Here is a 17,230-nt window from a genome sequence, read left to right as displayed (position 1 = left end):
CCGAGACGGAGAGTTCAGCTCTCAGCCCTTTCCCCCCGAAAAGAACCCTGAGCTCACCCTGATATCGGGGTGCCATCAGGGACAGCTTTGGCACCTGTGTTAAAACCCACCCCAACCCCTCAGGATTCCCCGTGCCGGGGCAGGAGCTGGGATGTATTTTCCCCACAGAAGGATCCAGGCAGGATCCAGCCTCTTAGCCCGGTGGGGTGGCAGTGGAAGGGACACTCAGGAAGCCTCGGGGACCCTCGTCCACCCCCAGGCACCTGCGGCTTCCACACCGACACCTGCCCGTGGCCTCCCCGCGCCTGTTCCCACCCTGCGGCAAAATGAAATGGGAGGCGAGTGCCGGCGCTGGAAATCCAGTCCAATGTCCCCCGCGCTGGGCTGTCGCAGGATGTTGCAGCACGACGGTCATTTCCTGCCCAGCAAGCGGCCACCAAGCCCACCCAAGCTCCGTGCCCAGAGGCGCTCGAGCTGCCGAGCCGAGAGGATCCCCCCGCTCCCGAACAGCCCCAGCACAGCCCTCGCTCAGCCGCCGGTGAGCCAGCAGCGACCCTCCTCCCTCGTGTCCCTTCTCCCGTCCGTCCGTCCCTTCTCCTGGCTCTCTGTCCCTGGTCCTGTCTGCCTGTCCTTTCTCCCGTTTGTCTGTCCCTGGTCCTGTCTGCCTGTCCTTTCTCCCGTTTGTCTGTCCCTGGTCCTGTCTGCCTGTCCTTTCTCCCGTTTGTCTGTCCCTGGTCCTGTCTGTCTGTCCCTTCTCCCGTTTGTCTGTCCCTTCTACTATCCATCTCTCCCCTCTCCTGTCCGTCCGTCCCTTCTCCTGGCTGTCTGTCCCTGGTCCTGTCTGCTTGTCCCTTCTCCTGTCCGTCTGTCCCCTTTACCATCTACCTGTCCTCTCTCCCATCCGTCCCTCCCTTCTCCCGTTTGTCTGTCCCTGGTTCTGTCTGCCTGTCCTTTCTCCCACTTGTCTGTCCCCTCTCCCATCCATCCGTCCCTTCTCCCGTTTGTCTGTCTCCTCTACCATCCATCTCTCCCTTTTTCCCTCTCCCATCCATCTGTCCCTTCTCCTGTCTGTCTGTCCCTGGTCCTGTCTGTCTGTCCCTTCCCCTGGCTGTCTGTCCCTGGTCCTGTCTGTCCTTTCTCCCGTTTTTCTGTCCCCTTTACCATCCATCCGTCCCTTCTCCTGTTTGTCTGTCCCTGTTCCTGTCCGTCTGTCCCTTCCCTTGGCTATCTATCCCTGGTCCTGTCTGCTTGTCCTCTCTCCCATTTGTCTGTCCCCTTTACCATCCACCTGTCGCCTCGCCCATCTCTCTGTCCCTTCTCCTGTCCATGTGTCCCCTCTCCCGTCCATCTGTCCCACCTTCCCTCTGTCTCTCCTCAGGCCCTGCAGCGCAGAGAGGACGGGAGGCTCAGGAGCCCTGGGGGTGGCAGGCCCGGCCTCCCCCTGGTTTTGGGGGGTGTCAGTGTGGGTGGGAGCCACAGGGATGACGTTCTCACGGGGGACACCAGCAGTGGCTTGGTCCCGGCTTGCCAGGCTCCAAGCAAAGCGGGAAGACCCCACGGGAAGGGCAGAGTCCCGCAGCATTCCCAAGGGAACAGCTGCTCCCGGACACCTCCAGCGGCAGGAGGCTGGGCTGGGATCGAACTCTCACTTGGGGCAATAAGAGGATGTTCAGGTCAACTGCGTTTCCCTGAAATGTATAATTTTGTCACCTACTTGGATGTCCCCGGTGGCTCCTGGCAGAGTGAGGGCGGCTGGTGAGTGACCACAACCCGAGGGCTCGGGTGGGAGCGGGGGCTTTTGTCTCTGGGACAGAGCCACCGACACCTGTCCATGTCCCAGACCAGGCTCTGGGACAGGGAACAGCCACCAGGCGTGGTGACTGTTGCTTGTGGCTGCCATTTACCCTGGGATGTGAGGGGATCACCTGGGTGGACTCAGCATCTTTTGAAGGCTGATGTAGGGAGTCACCGTGGGAGTAAAAATTAGGTTAGAAACCCCCAGAAGGATCTTCTTGAGCCCCACACAATGGGTCTCTGTTTCAGGCTGCCCAGCTCAGTGCTGTCCCTTTCCCTGCAGCCACCAGGATGGCCGAGGTGACCACTGTCCCCGTGGAGACACACGCTGTCCCGAGTGAGTACGGGGACTACCACAACTTGTCCGAGCTGTTCTACCTCCTGAACCACACCTACACCTACTGCGAGTTCAGCCTGGATGAGAACATCAAGCGAGTGATTCTCTTCATCCTCTACCTGGTCATCTTCGTGGTGGGCTTGGTGGAGAACCTCCTCGTCATCTGGGTCAACTGGCAGACACGGGGCAGCAAGAGCTTGGTCAACCTGTACATCATCAACATGGCCATCGCTGACCTCGGGGTGCTGCTCTCGCTGCCCATCTGGATGCTGGAGGTGATGCTGGATTACACCTGGCTCTGGGGCAGCTTCCTCTGCCGCTTCACCCACTACTTCTACTTCGCCAACATGTACGCCAGCATCTTCTTCCTCACCTGCCTGAGCGTGGATCGCTACGTGACCCTGACCAGCTCCTCCCTCTTCTGGCAGCGGCACCAGCACCGCGCGCGCCGCGTGGTCTGCGCCTGCAGCTGGGTCCTGGCCGCCGCCATCCCCGTCCTGGAGGTGTCCCACATGCAGCTGGTCAACACCGGGGAGCCCATCTGCATCTTCATGGCCCCCTTCGAGACCTACGACGAGTGGGCGCTGGCGGTCAGCCTGGCCACCACCGCCGTCGGCTTCCTCATCCCCTTCCCCATCATCGCGGCGTTCAACGTGCTGACGGCGCGCTTCATCCGCCGCGCCAAGCCGGAGAGCCGCAAGCACTGCCTGCTCATCTACGCCTACATCGGGGTGTTCCTGCTCAGCTGGCTGCCCTTCCACGCCGTGCTGACGCTGCTCACCCTCGAGGGCAGCCACATCATCCTGCACTGCACCTTCGCCCACCTGCTCTACTTCTTCTACGACATCATAGACTGCTTCACGCTGCTCCACTGCGTCGTCAACCCCATCCTCTACAACTTCCTCAGCAAGAACTTCCGCAGCAAACTCATCTCCGCCGTCGTCAAGTACATCCCCAAGGACCACGGTGGCCAGAAGGGCGCCGACAACTCCTCCTCCAGCACGCAGCACTCCATAGTCATCGCCAAGGACAGCAGCCCTCCCAACTAAGGGGGGTCAGACTCTCCCAGCCTCCGTCGTGGTGGCTCCCTGGGGACAGTGGGATCGCTTTTCCTGCTGCTGCTGAGGACACACCTTGCTTGGGCACAGCCCTTCTTGGCTGGGCACCTCCCGTGGCAGGTTGAGGTGCCTGCTTTGAGGAGGGCTGGGAGCTACGGGCGTCTTGCCTCTGCTGTGTCCAACCTGAAGAAAGGATAAGAGAAAATTGTATTTCCTGTTTGACGAGAGAAACCCTTGCGATAATAAAGCCTGTTACTGCACTCGGTGTCTGACACAACCCAACCCCAAGGTCAGAGCCCCATCCTGCCCCAGGCTGTGGGGTTGGAGAGCACCACCTGCCCCATCACGGGCGTTCCTGCATCCTCAAACTGCCCCTGGCCCCAGCCCTGGGCACGGCAGTGCCTGTGAGTGCCATCCCGAGTGGGAGAGAAGGAACCATCCCTTCGGAATACAAAACTCCCCCTCCAGTGCCCAGCAACGCCCAGAGCCTGATTTTTGAGAGATGAAGGTGAAGCAGCCCAAGAGGCTGAGCAGGGCACAGATCTGAGGGGGGGGAACAACTTGGATTCGAGATCAGCTGCTCCTTCAGAGCAATTTTGCAAACCCACTTGTAAATTAGTGATGGCTAGACTGGGTTTTACTGAAAAGGGCTCGCCCACCCCATTAACTCCAGCCTCCTCTGGAGCATCCCCTGGCAGGTTTCTATGGCCACTGGGTAGATTTCTCAACTCCATCAGGCTCCAAAAGCACTTCCCCTTCCACCAAAGTCCCTGTGGGAGCACGGGCATGTGCAGAAAACCTCCGAGCTGGAGCACGAGCTGGGCTCTTGTGCTGTGCAAGGAACGGGAGCATCCGGAGAAAGTTCATCCTTGTCTGGATCCTGATCCCAGTCACGTGCTGCGGGTCGAGCCCTCGCTGGGGGAAGGTGACAGAGCGACCATAAATCTACCAAAAGCCTTGAGCTGCTCGAGGAACACGCCTGAGAAAAAGCAAAGCATCAGCAGTTCTGGGGACAGGATGCTGGTGCAGGGAGGGGGGAGCAGGATGTCCCGGGAGAAGCCCGTGACGGGGGTTGAGACGGATACGGGGTTATCACGGGGCTGGCTGGGAAAGCTCTGCCACTTCCAGGGGTCCCTGATGGGGTAAAACCCTAAATTCCTCAGGGTTCCTTCTGCAGGGATGTTCCTCTGTATCCCAGCACAACCCCAATCCAGCTTTTGCACAGAAACCCCTGGTGAGAATTCCTTGCTCAGGGCAGCAGCTCGGGTCGTTCTCTGCTCCTCACACCTGTGAGTGCAGAACCCCAGGGGCTGTGAGACCCCCAGGCTGAGATCTGCACCCACGGGACCCCACCACCTTCATTCCCTGATCCCAAATCCTCCCTGAGCTTCTCTTTGCTAATTCCCTCCCATTTCCAAGGAAGAAATGGATGATTAATACACGACCAGCCATCCACCAGGGCAAAAATATATTCAAGATACTTAAACATGTAGAATTTGGTATTTCACCTAATAAACTTAATTTTTAACTGTCTTAATTTCTCTGCACTTTTGTCCATAGAACTTAGGGCCAGAGTGGCCTCAAATAAATTGTCACCCATGTGGTGATCTGGGCACCTTGTTTCCACCTCCCTGGGAAGTTCTTCCTTGTGTCCAGGTGGAACTTCTTGTGGTTTCATTTATGGCCACTGCTCCTTGTCCTGTCACACCACTGAAAAGTCTGGCACCATCCTCTTGGCACCCATCTTTGAGGTATTGTTATGGATTGATGAGACCCCCTCCCAAATGGGATATTTATACAGATACCCGAGATATTTTTATGGATTGAGATCCCCTCTTAAATTAGATACCTGAGATATTTTTATGGATTGAGATGCCCTCTCAAATGAGATATTTTTTATACCAATATCTGAGATATTTTTATGGATTGAGATCCCCTCTCAAATGAGATATTATTTATACCAGTATCTGAGATATTTTTATGGATTGAGATCCCCTCTCAAATGAGATATCTGAAATAATTTTATGGATTGACTCCCTCTCAAATGAGATACCTGAGATATTTTTATGGATTGAGATCCCCTCTCAAATGAAATATCTGAGATATTTTTATGGATTGACTCCCTCTCAAATGAGATATTTATACCAATATCTGAGATATTTTTATGGATTGAGATCCCCTCTCAAATGAGATATCTGACACATTTTTATGGATTGTTGAGATCCCCTCTCCAATAAGATGTTTATATGGATATCTGAGATATTTTAATGGATTGATAGGATCCCCTCAGTCTCCTCTTCTCCAGATTAATCAAGCCCAGCTCCCATGGTCTCTCCTCATCACTGAGCTGCTCCAGACCCCTCAAAACCATTCTGAACTCAGTTCCCAGCCCGTGGAGCTCCAGTTCCTGGCAAACACAGAAAAGGCTCATCCAGGCACACAAACCCAACGGGTGGGCTCTGCTCCCACCCTGCTCCTGAATCCCACAGGAATATCCCAAACTGTTCCCCTGAGCCACAAATCCAGTGGGAGCAGGATACAGGGATGGCCTCACCTGCTGCCCAGGCACCCCTGGGAGGAACACGTTTCATGAAGAAGCAGCTACAAGAGGTCAATGTTTTCCGTTTTATTATTCTAAATAAAAACCACACTTTGTGTTGAACAATGGAGTAGAAAAGAACCCGATGTACAACGATTTTAGACATCTACGATTTGGGGGCGGGGGGGAAAGTTTACAAAATATACAAAACTTTACAGCAAATAGATAGTAAACACTTAAATAGCAGGAGGTCAGTACCTACGATTAACTTAACGAAAAGGTTAGACAGCAAATTCAACTCTTGTTCTTTCTTCATCTGCTCAATTACTTTGTGGCAGACCTGGATCCACTGAGAACAGGGAAAGTGAATTTTGTGTTGGGGATGGGAGTGAGCCTGGGCTCGGAGCAGGGGGATTCTCTGTCTGGGCTCCCCAGGAGGCTCCGTGACCTGGACGCTGCCAGAATTTCCCCTCTGCAACTCCCTCTCCTACCCCAGGATCCCAAAGCACTTTGCAAACACCTCAGGCTGCCCCAGGGGAGGTAGGTTGGTGTCCCCACAGCCACCAAGGGCAGCGGGGACAGGAGAGAGCCAGGTTTGCCCGTGGTGGTGGAGAAGGAACGAAATGCGGCGTGGAGCCGCTGCCCTTGGTGGCTGTGGGCTCAGAGGAGCCCACAGCGAGGCGCCACCAGCTCCCACACTGCCCAGAGCACCACGCCATTCCCAAAAATCACCCTTTCTCCAGAAAAAACTAACACAGCTCAGCACAGCAGTGACCCCAGGACCACGAGCCTGGAGCTCAGCACCCAGAGCTGCAGCAGCCCGGCCAGCCCAGAGCTGACCTTGGCTCTGGTGCCTCCCCTCCTCCAAAGCCAGGCTCCAGGCACCCTCCCCGCTCCCGGAGGTAGGTCGGTACCACGGGAGGTACCACCCTCATTTTACAGATGAGGAAACTGAGGCAAAGAGGTGAAGTGACTTGCCCAAGGCCACGGCGGGGCTGGAAGAGAGACCCCCGGGTGCTCTGAGCTCTCCGAGTCCAGCCCCCACTGCAGGATGGCCCTTCCCAGGTGTCCCTTCCTGGGTGTCCCTTCACAGGGAGGGGGCAGCGGGGTGGGTTCCCAGGGTTTGCAAATCACTAGTTTAGTTTAGTTTAGTTCAGTTTAGTTTTAGTTCTGTAACAGTAAAACTTGACAGAAGCGCAGGAGCCGATCCACGACCACCGAGGCTGCAGAGCCCCGAGCGCTTCCTTGTTTGTGAGGTAGAACGAGTTACCCGAGGGCAGGCCCAGCTTGGAAATGTCTGCTCCTCCCCACCTCTGCCCCACGGCAGGATAGCGAGGGGAGAGGCGAACCCATGCCCTTCCCAGCGTTGGCACCAGCTGACCTCGCTGGAGAGACCCCCCAGGAGTGGCCAGGAGAGCCCCCCATGATGAGGGGGACCTGACACAGGGCCAGGAGAGACCCCCGTGCTCAGGAGAGCTCCCTGTGCCCAGGAGAGACCCCCGTGCCCAGGAGAGACCCCTGAGCCCAGGAGAGCCTGACACATGTCCACGACAGTTCCAGATGCCCAGAAGAGCCTCCTGCACCAAGGGGCACCAAAACTTAGAGGGGGAGACCCACCCATGCCCAGGAGAGCCTCTCCATGCCCAGGGAAGCTCCTCCATGCCCAGGGGAGCCTCTCCATGCCCAGGGAAGCTCCTCCATACCCAGGAGAGCTCCTCCATGCCCTGGAGAGCTCCTTCATGCCCAGAGGAGCCTCTCCATGCCCAGAGGAGCCTCTCCATGCCCAGAGGAGCCTCTCCATGCCCTGGAGAGCTTCTCCATGCCCAGGAGAGCCTCTCCATGCCCAGAGGAGCCTCTCCATGCCCAGAGGAGCCTCTCCATGCCCTGGAGAGCTTCTCCATGCCCAGGAGAGCCTCTCCATGCCCAGGGCAGCCCCCAGAAGTGCCCAGCACGCAGCAGGAGAGGCCAAGCCATCGCTGTGGCTCCCAGGCCATGAACAAACTCCCATCTCTCCCAGCACACCCGTTTGCCACCGGAACACGTCCGGGATGTGGCGGCGCAGGGCGTGGGAGGGGGGATCCCTCTGGCAGGAGAAGGGTCCCTCTCCTTCCAGGGAGTTAAGGCAACAGCTTCATCCTGACTTGTCTGCCCAGGGCACAGCGTGAGGCTGGGGCAGAGCACAGCCAGGAGACTCCTGGCTCTCTGTGGCCACCAGAAAAATCACCCCACAAGGAGCACGGACCTGCTTCCCCTCCCTCTCCAGTCCTGCAGGAGATCCCTGTGCTCACGCAGCCATCTCTGCCCAGCTCTGCAGGGAGGTTGTGTGGCTCCTTCAGCTCCTCCTCCGGCTCTCAGGGCACGAGCGAGTCCCAGCCACAGCATAGCCAACATGGCCTGGGAATCTGTGCCTCCCCTGCTCCTGGTTCCCTGCTGGCATCCCTCCTTGCTTACACACTCGGGTGCTTCCTGCTCCTCTCCCCAGCAACGCAGCAGTGGCTGATCCCAGAGCACACTTTGCTCGTCTCCTGGCAGTAGCAGCAGAACACCAGGGATGCCCAGAGTGTCTTTTTCTTTCCATTTTCTTTCTCTTTTGTTCCTTTCCTTCGAGTCCAGCGCCTGCTCTGGCTCTGTCCCTCTCCACTGAGGTCAGGTGTGAAAATCTTAGCAGCATCAGTTTGTGGACAAGCTCAGGGTTAGCCTGGTCAAGTGGGCTAAAAGGCTCAAAAAAAAAAAAATAGAATCTAGACTCAAAAACTAGTGAGAAATGCTAAAAGCACAGAACTCGATGGCCTCTAACAGGACCAGAGGTAAGTAAACACAACAGACTCCTTGAAAACAGTGATGTACCTCACGTGCTGTTAATTTGTACAACGCCACCAATCTAAAAAGCCCTAGGAAGGCCCAAAAACTAAAAAAAAAAAAAAATTTAAACCAAAACAAAAAAAAAACCAATTCCATCCATGATGCCTGACCATTAAATAAAACAACTTTTTTCCTTTTTTTTTTTGTTTTGTTTTTCCTTTTCCTCCTCCACAGCTCCCACCATTAACACTCCTCCGCCAGCCGTGCCCCATCAGCTATCTGTGTTTTTCTCGGCCTCTTTGGAGTGGATGATGTACATGAAAGTCTGTTCGATGGTGAAGTCCGGCGGGAGGCTGCCCTTGTGCACCCCTATGTGCTTGCTCATCAGGTTGAGCGTGGAGCTGTAGTGGCCACACACGGTGCAGCGATACATGAGGGCCCCCGAGTGCGTCCGCAGGTGGCACTTGATGGTGGAGCGCCCGCGGAAGAACTTGTGGCACACCTTGCACTGGTACGGCTTCTCCCCGGTGTGGATGCGCCGGTGGTAGTTGAACTCGCTGGTGTGGGCGAACCTCTTGCCGCACACCTTGCAGCTGTACTTGCTGTTCCCCGGCTGGTTCTGCAGCGCCAGCTCTTCGCTCAGGAACTCCTCGGGCAGCTTCCTCTTGGGCAGCCCCTGCGGCTGCAGGCGCTCCCCAAATCCCGCCCGGATGTCCAGGCCGCCGCACTTGTGCTGGCTGACGTGGTAGCGATAGGCGGCTTCCAGCTTGAAGCTCTGGCTGCAGAAGTGGCACTGGAAAAGAGCCTCCTCCACGTGCTGGTGCACGGCCAGGTGCTTCTCCAGGAGCTGCCGGTCCACGAAGCTGCTGGCGCAGATGGAGCAGGAGAAGACGGAGATGCCCAGGTGGGACAGGGTGTGCCAGAGCAGGCTGCAGAGGCTCAGGTGCCGCTGGTCGCACACGCCGCACGTCTGGCTCTTCAGGTTCACGTGCTCCAGCAAGTGGCTCCGGACCGTGTGGAAATCTCTGGCCAAGGGCTTCCCGCAGGCAGCGCAGGCCAGCTCGGGGCCGGGCCCTCCCCCAAACACGGCCACCTTCCCCGGCAGCGGGTCACTGGGGTGGACGATGACGTTGTTGTCGAAGACCCCGTCCCGCCGGTGCAGCGTCAGCTGCCACTGGGTGAAGAACTTGGTCTCGCACATGTCGCAGGAGAAGAGGAAGATGCCGATGTGGGACAGCACGTGGGTGACCCTGGAGTTGCGGTCCTGGAAGTGGGTCTCGCAGACTTTGCAGTTCCCTGTGAGCAGGTCGACGTGGTCCCTGGCGTGCTGGCGGATCAGCTGGATGTTGGGCTCCAGCACCTTCTTGCACACCTGGCAGGGCATGGCCTTGCTGTCCCGGCTGTCGCTCTCGAAGGCCAGCTCCTCCTCGCTGTCATCGCTCAGCTCAATCACTTCCTCAGACGGGACCAGCTCCTCTCCAGCATCCTCAAAATGCAGCTCGGCCTCTCCCAAATCCTCCAGCTGGAGCTCATCCATCTGCTCGAATCCCTGCTCTTTGGAGTGGTCGCTGTTGCTGGGGCAGGAATTGCTCCCCGTGGAGACATCCAGGGAGGGGTCCGTGGGGAAGAAGCCGCCCTTGCCGTAGTCGCCGTTGCTCTGGGCCTTGTACTGAGGGCAGGAGCTGCCGGTGGTCTGTGCCACCACATTCCCAGTGGGCTGGGCCCCCAGAGCCGCGACCGGAGCGAACTGCCCCGGATCCGACTCCTGCTCTGTCTTGGGAGGCTGCTGCGGGTGCATCAGGGGGAGAGCCTGGCTGGCCTCGCCCACGGCACTCCTGTCGTCCTCTTTGTAGCTGCCCACCACGTCCCCGTGCAGGAGGTAATTCCGCTCGGGGCCGAAGTGCTCCACGCCGCTCCGCACGTCCCCCAAAGAGTGGCTCTGCTCCGAGGAGGTGCTGCTCAGCGGCCCAGCCCGGCCTTCCCCCACAGACAGGGCAGGCTGCTTGGTGATGGCCGAGCTCTCCAGGTCGGGGAAGGTGGAGTGGCAGGCCTGCAGCAGATCCTCCATGCCCAGCCGCTCCGCCACCTCGTAGATGACGCCCACGTTGATGAGGTCGGTGAAGAGCTCCGAGGTGTACACAAAGCTCAGGATCTTCTCAAAGTTGGCCGGTGTGATGAAATCCACCACGTAGGTCCTGGCAGCGTCCAGCCCCGTGTTGAGGAAGAGGTTCTGGAAGTAGCCGGCGGCGCAGGCCAGCACGGCCTTGTGCGCGGCGAAGGAGCGGGAGCCCACCAGGATGGTGACGTCGCACATGGTCTCGGAGAGCCGGCACTTGTTGAGCTCCTTCAGCAGGTTGTTGGGGTGGTTGGTGCTGTGCAGCTTGATCCTCATGCCCATCTTAGCAGCTGCTTAAAAGTCCTTTCTCCTGGTCAGCTCGGCCTTCACGCTTTCATCCGCGGAGGGAGCAGGAACTGGCAGGGCAAGGGGCTCTGCAGAGCGGAAACGCAAAAAAAATAATGTTATTTAACAACCAAAGCAAGGCCATTCTGGTCACACCTCCCGTTTTGCACCTTTCTGAGGAGCCACGGAGCAGCTGCTCAGCTGGAGGTGGACTAAACCTGTCTTGTCACCTCACTTTTGGGAAGTAAAAGGCTGGATGTGCAAAGCAGCAAAGCCAAAACAAAAAGACACTGACTCTCCGAGGCAGCTGAAGGTCCCACTGCTGTCAGGGCAAGGGACAGAGATCCTGCTGTCCCTGAGACCCAACTGGAGCCTGCTCCAGACATCTCCCTCTTCCTGAGCTGGGGGTGAAGCTCCTCTCCAAAGAGGTGTCACTCAGGCTGGACACGCCAGGTGGATTCGCCTCAAGGTCTCCTCCAGCTGCAGCCACTTCATTCCTTCACTTCAGATCCCACCTGGACCCACAAGGACACTTCAGGCTCCCAGGTAGGATTCTCTGCATTCCAGCCTTGTGGGTTCCCCCGGGATGGATTCCCCCGGGGTGGATTCCCCCGGGGTGGATTCCCCCGGGGTGGATTCCCCTGGGATGGATTCCCCCGGGATTTCCCTCAGATTCCTCAGCTGCCACCACACCTGTCCTACAGCACCGGCCACTCCCCGGTGTCCTCCCAGCTTGTCCCATTGCCTTTGTCCCTCTGTCCTGCTCACAGATGCCTCAACAGCTCTTGGGATTTCACGAACTTACCCAGAGAACTCTATCCCTAATTCCCCTATTCCTAATTCCCTGCCTTCCCTCCCTGAGACAGGGAACAGCGAGCCCAGAAGGCAGCAAAGAGCAGGAGTTTGGAGGGGCTGGAGCTGCCTCTGCCCCAGCTCCGGGGAAAACCGAAGCCCAGAGGACGGGCTGCTCTCCCCCGGGATGCGGAGGGACGGGGAAAACACCACTGGCAGCTGGGGAGGGCGAGGAGGAGGATGCAGATGCGGCGGGGAAGGCAAAAAAAGCACCTGGGCAATTGCTGCGGCGTGGGGATCGCTGCGGAGGGGATGGGGCGGGAGGGGAAGGAGCGGGACAGAGCTTGGGGAGCCAGGGGAGGACGGGGAGTCCCGGAGCTGCTCCGGGAGGAACGGGAGGAGATGGGGGGGGACAGCGGGGTCCCGGCGGGGCCCGGGGGCAGGAAGGGGGAGCCACGGAAGGCAGCGGGAGCCCGCGGGGAGGGTGGGAGAGGCTCGGCGCGGCGCGGGGCCCCGCGGGGGCCGGGGAGCGGGCGGGGGTCGCGCCTTACCCGCCCGGCGCCCCGCACCATCCCGGCCCGGCTCACACAAAGGCGCCGACCCGCCCCGCGCCCGCCCCGGCCCGCGCCGCTTCCGGGGCCCGCCGCGGGCGGCGCCCCCGCGCGGCCGGGAGGACCCAGAGCGCGGCGCGGACACGGGAGGGACACGGGCACGGGAGGGACACACGGACACGGACACAGGACACACGGACACACGGACACGGGAGGGACACGGACACGGGAGGGACACACGGACACGGGACGGGACACGGACACACGGACACGGGAGGGACACGGACACGGGAGGGACACGGGCACGGGAGGGACACACGGACACGGGAGGGACACACGGACACGGGCACGGGGAGGGACACGGACACACGGACACGGACACGGGAGGGACACGGACACACGGACACGGGAGGGACACACGGACACGGACGGGACACACGGACACGGACGGGACACACGGACACGGGCACGGGAGGGACACGGACACGGGAGGGACACACGGACACGGGAGGGACACACGGACACGGACACAGGACACACGGACACGGGAGGGACACGGACACGGGAGGGACACGGACACACGGACACGGGACGGGACACACGGACACGGACACGGGAGGGACACGGACACACGGACACGGGACGGGACACACGGACACACGGACACGGGAGGGACACACGGACACACGGACACGGGACGGGACACACGGACACACGGACACGGGAGGGACACACGGACACGGGAAGGGACACACGGACACGGGACGGGACACACGGACACGGGAGGGACACACGGACACGGGACACACGGACACGGGACGGGACACACGGATATGGGAGGGCCGCACGGACACGGGGAGGGATGCATGGACACGGGAGGGACACACGGACACGGGAGGGACGCATGGACACGGGAGGGACGCACGGACACGGGGTGGGACACACGGACACAGGCAGGACACACGGACACACGGACATGAGGAAGGACACACGGACACACGGACACGGGGCGGGACAAGGGATGGGACGCACGGACACAATAACGGACACGGGCACTGGAAGGGACACACGGACGGGGGCACGGGCACTCCTTCAGTCACGGGAGCTGCCGTGGGGAAGGGACAGGTCGCTGTAGCCCACGAGCACCCGGATCCCGGCCCCGCAGGTCCCTTTGGCTCATCCCCGTGGGTTCATCGCCGTGGGCTCATCCCCGTGGGTTCATCCCCGTGGGTTAATCCCCGCGGGTTCATCCCCGTGGGCTCATCTCCGTGGGTTCATCCCCGTGGGTTCATCCCCGTGGGCTCATCTCCGTGGGTTCATCCCCGTGGGTTCATCCCCGTGGGTTCATCCCCGTGGGCTCATTCTCGTGGGCTCATCCCCGTGGGTTCATCCCCGTGGGCTCATCCCCGCATCCCCATCCCCTGGACCATCCCGAGCAGGTCCCGGAGGCGCAGCCAAGACACAGAGGCGCAGTTTGCGCGTGTCCCGCGCAGACACGGGTGGGTGTATAGCGGGGCACGTCCAGGTGTACACAGGTGCACGGACACGCGCGCGTGGGGCGGGACGGCCGCGCTCCCGGCCGCTCCCACGACAGCTCCGTGGGCGCCGCCTCCCGGGACGCTCCCGCAGTCGGTCCCACCGTCCCCGGGACACGGGGCACAACCCCTCCCGGGCCCTCCGCGCGTGGGGGGCTCGTTCCGCCGCTCAGGCCGCCCGCAGCGGGACCTCGCCGGGCGCCGGGGGTCCCGGGGAGCACCGGGGGGCCGGGCCGGCGTCCCCACCCCGCCCCGCTGCTCGCCCGGGCTCCGCCGCTCGCTTCCCCATGAGCCCCACGAAGAAATCGTGCATGTCTCCTGCGGAGAGACCGGCCGTCAGCGGCACCGGCACCGGCAGCGCCGCCCGCACCGGCACCGGGCGGGACTTACTCTTCTGCGGCGCCGCGGGGGGACCTGGAAGAGACCGAAGCGGGTGAGCGGGGACCGGGCGGACCCACACCCTCCCTCCCGAGCCCCCCAGCCCCTCACCGGCGCCCTCCTCCCGCAGCAGCTCCAGCGCAGCGGCGGCGGCGGCGGCGGCCCCGGGGCTGCCGCGGGCGCTCCACGGCAGCGGCTCCGGGACGGGCATCCCCTACGGGAGCGAAGCGGGTGAGCGGGATGGGACGGGGTCCGGGGGCTCCCGGAGGGTCCGGGGTCCGCCCGCCGCTCCCCCCCGACGCCCGTACCAGCGCGGGGCCCGGCGGGGCGGCGGGGGCGCGGCGGGCGAGGGCGAGCGGCAGCGCCAGGAGGAGCAGCACCGCCAGCACCGGTCGGTTCTTCATCCTCAGGGGGAGATCAACGATCTGCGACGGAGCGGCGGGGCCCGGGGGTGCTCCGAGCCGGTGACCCCTCGACAGGGCGGCCCGGGATGAGTCTGGATCCGAACCGGGCTCTGGGGAGGGAAAGCAGCGAGACGGGAGACGGCGGGGCCGGGGGCGGCGGGACCGCCTCTGGCGTGTGTGGATGAGGGACCGTGCCGCTTCTCGGGCTGCCGGTGTCCCTTGGACGGGCTGCCGGTGTCCCTTGGACGGGCCGCACCCCGAGGGTGCAGTGCAGCGTTGGGGGGCACGTTACGGGGTGTGCAGGGGGACACGGCCCTGCTGTCCCCGGAGGTCCCGTGTTCCCACTCGTGCCCGTGGTGGCACGGCTGTGCACTCACACACGAGCCGTGCAAACACTCACGAGTGTGGGGCACGGACACAGCTCGGGCTCCGTCCTGCACGTCTCAGCACACCCGTGTCCCCTGGCACGCTCCCTGGCACACTGGCATCCTCAGTCACACTCCCAGGCACGCATACGCTTGCCCACAGCCGGACTTGCTTTTAGACCCTCCCCAAATTCAAGCGACACCTTCACCCCATCTCTCCTCCTGCCTCTGCCCTCCCTAGCACTGTCCCAACCTCCTCTTCCTCTTTCTGCCTTCCCCGAACCCCAGCGGGGTGAGGACAGGGCACAGCAGCTCCCCGGGACCCCGGGGAGCCCCCAGAGCCGTGGGACACAGGGACACAGACCTGCCGAGCCCTCCGGTGGAGTCGAGGGTTGAGGGAGCCTCGCCGCCGGTGGCTGCGGAGCCTCGAGGCGCGGTGGTGGGCAGCAGCGGTGGTGGGCAGCGGTGTGGGCAGTGGTGGTGGGCAGCGGTGGTGGGCAGCAGCGGTGGTGGGCAGCGGTGTGGGCAGTGGTGGTGGGCAGCGGTGGTGGGCAGCGGTGGTGGGCAGCGGTGGTGGGCAGCTCCCCCGGCCCGGGCTCAGCCGGGAGGTGAAGTACCGGGGCAGCGGCTGCTGCGCGGCGTTAAATAAGGGGCTCTGCCCATGGCACAGCGTGGGTGGGCAAGAGGAGAGCTGCCAATGGGGGCCGGTGGGGTGGTACCCCCACCCTGCAGCTTCACGCCCACGCAGGCACGGTGACACCGACAGCGCTCATCACACACGCGGAGTCACACAGCGGCACACGCGTGCCCACGCAGGCACCCCCAGCTGGGGGTCAGCGCACGGGCACCGTGCCCATGCAGCCCCCGGCCCCTCATTGTGGGGACGACACCATGTGTCTGTTGGCACGCGTGGGGACACGCATGGAGGAATGGTCCTGGCTGGATGCGGGGCTCTGCAGCCAGGATTTGGGGGTCTCACGAGGGAGAGGGGATGGGCCAGGCTCCCACCGTGCACACGCGTGTTCACCTGTGCACACAAGCACAGGTGTGCCCACACGTACCTCGCTCACCTCGTGCACACTCACACGTACCTCACACCCTGCCCCACTGCAGCGTGCCCGGCGTGCCCAGGTGGAAGACGGGGAGGAAAATTTGGGGGAAAGCAGAGTGGCACAAGGAAAGAGGGAACGGCTGGGCCAACAAATGAGAGCCAAGGACTCCATCCCGAGCAACAGGCAGCGGGCACTGCTCCGGTGGCTGCGGCAGCCCCCGGGAAAGCGGCCGGCAGCGGCAGCTCACGTGGCAGCACAGCCCGGGGCAGGGCAGCATCTGCAGTGCCGGGAACGTTAATTAAATCGGAGCCTGGCCAGAGACGGTCTAATTAATTAATAACACCTACTTGTGCGATGCCAAGTGCGACGCAGCTGTGAAGAGCCGCGGTGCCCCGGGCTTGTTTACGGCTCTCGCCCCTCGCCGGGGGAAGGTCCCTGTGCTGGGACGTGACGGAGAGCGGGGAGCCCTCGGTGCTGGGACACGGCCAGGCCACCAAAGTGCCACCATGCACACGCACGTTTCCCCCCACGTGCGGGAGCTGCCCGCACACGCTCCCCCTGCACGACAAACTGCGCTCTGGGGCCCACCTGGGAGCTGGTGCTGATGGTGATGTGACGGGGAGTTGGCAGCTCCCGAAGGTAACGCGGGTGATGTGTGGGGACAGGATAAAAACCCTCTTCAAGAGCTTCATGAGTGCAGGGGGGGAAAGGCAGCAAAGCAGGGGAAATCCTGTCACGGGGGGCTGTGGGGTCCTGGGGGCTGCAGGACTGGTGGGAGTCCTGAGGGTTCAGGGGGCTGGAGGATTGATGGGAGTCTGGAGGGTTCTGGGGGCTGGCAGGGGTTCTGCAGGTGCTGGGGCCTGCAGGGGTCCCATGGGGGGTTGAAGGACTGATGGAGCTCCTGAAGGACCTGGGGGCTGCAGGGCTGATGGGGCTCCTGAGGATTCCCAAGGCTGGAGAACTGGCAGGGTCCCACAGATCCTGAGAGCTGCAGGACTGGTGGGGGTCCCGATGGGGCTCCTGAAGCACCTGAGGGGTGCTGGATTGATGGAGGTCCCGCGGGTCCTGGGCTGCAGCATCACTGGGGCTGTGCAGTGACTGCCCTCTATCCCATTCTCCGTGTCCCTGGTCCCCAAGAGCAGCTCCAGCACCAGCCCGGGCACCAAGCCCCTGCACGGGTGTCCTGCAGCAGGGTGGGGGGACCCTGGCATGGGGACAGGGA

At 61.6% G+C, this 17,230-nt stretch overlaps 3 protein-coding genes across 7 annotated transcripts; 1 reads left to right on the top strand and 2 right to left on the bottom strand.

Annotated features, from left to right (window-relative positions):
* Positions 1–461: 461 nt before the first annotated feature.
* ACKR5 (atypical chemokine receptor 5) lies at positions 462–3,449 on the top strand. 2 transcript variants are annotated; one of them, XM_021542470.4, is made up of 2 exons: positions 462–538; positions 2,078–3,449. In XM_021542470.4, exon 2 carries the CDS (start codon positions 2,086–2,088, stop codon positions 3,178–3,180), a length of 1,095 nt encoding a protein of 364 aa, XP_021398145.1. In that variant the 5' UTR covers positions 462–538; positions 2,078–2,085; the 3' UTR covers positions 3,181–3,449. The 2 variants fall into 2 exon arrangements, with proteins under 2 accessions (XP_021398145.1, XP_021398146.3); XM_021542471.4 differs by having other exon boundaries at positions 2,044–3,449.
* A 2,351-nt stretch (positions 3,450–5,800) lies between these two features.
* ZBTB39 (zinc finger and BTB domain containing 39) lies at positions 5,801–12,331 on the bottom strand. The gene is made up of 2 exons (XM_021542472.4): positions 12,275–12,331; positions 5,801–11,020 (listed from the first exon to the last, which is right to left on the bottom strand). The coding sequence occupies exon 2, from the start codon at positions 10,926–10,928 to the stop codon at positions 8,802–8,804; it is 2,127 nt and encodes a 708-aa protein (XP_021398147.3). The 5' UTR covers positions 10,929–11,020; positions 12,275–12,331; the 3' UTR covers positions 5,801–8,801.
* A 1,416-nt stretch (positions 12,332–13,747) lies between these two features.
* Positions 13,748–15,622, bottom strand: TAC3 (tachykinin precursor 3). Of its 4 annotated transcripts, XM_085563095.1 has the most exons (5): positions 15,321–15,609; positions 14,496–14,701; positions 14,299–14,401; positions 14,200–14,223; positions 13,748–14,127 (listed from the first exon to the last, which is right to left on the bottom strand). In XM_085563095.1, the coding sequence occupies exons 2-5, from the start codon at positions 14,589–14,591 to the stop codon at positions 13,979–13,981; spliced, it is 372 nt and encodes a 123-aa protein (XP_085419221.1). In that variant the 5' UTR covers positions 14,592–14,701; positions 15,321–15,609; the 3' UTR covers positions 13,748–13,978. The 4 variants fall into 4 exon arrangements, with proteins under 4 accessions (XP_085419221.1, XP_085419219.1, XP_085419220.1 ...); XM_085563093.1 differs by having other exon boundaries at positions 14,200–14,401; positions 15,321–15,622; XM_085563094.1 differs by having other exon boundaries at positions 13,748–14,223; positions 15,321–15,617.
* Positions 15,623–17,230: the final 1,608 nt, after the last annotated feature.

The sequence above is a fragment of the Lonchura striata genome, chromosome 29 (assembly GCF_050655825.1).
Source record: "Lonchura striata isolate lonStrDom1 chromosome 29, ASM5065582v1, whole genome shotgun sequence".
NCBI classification, from domain to species: domain Eukaryota; kingdom Metazoa; phylum Chordata; class Aves; order Passeriformes; family Estrildidae; genus Lonchura; species Lonchura striata.
Note: the sequence above shows the minus strand (reverse complement) of the source record. Positions and strands in the feature narration are given on the sequence as shown.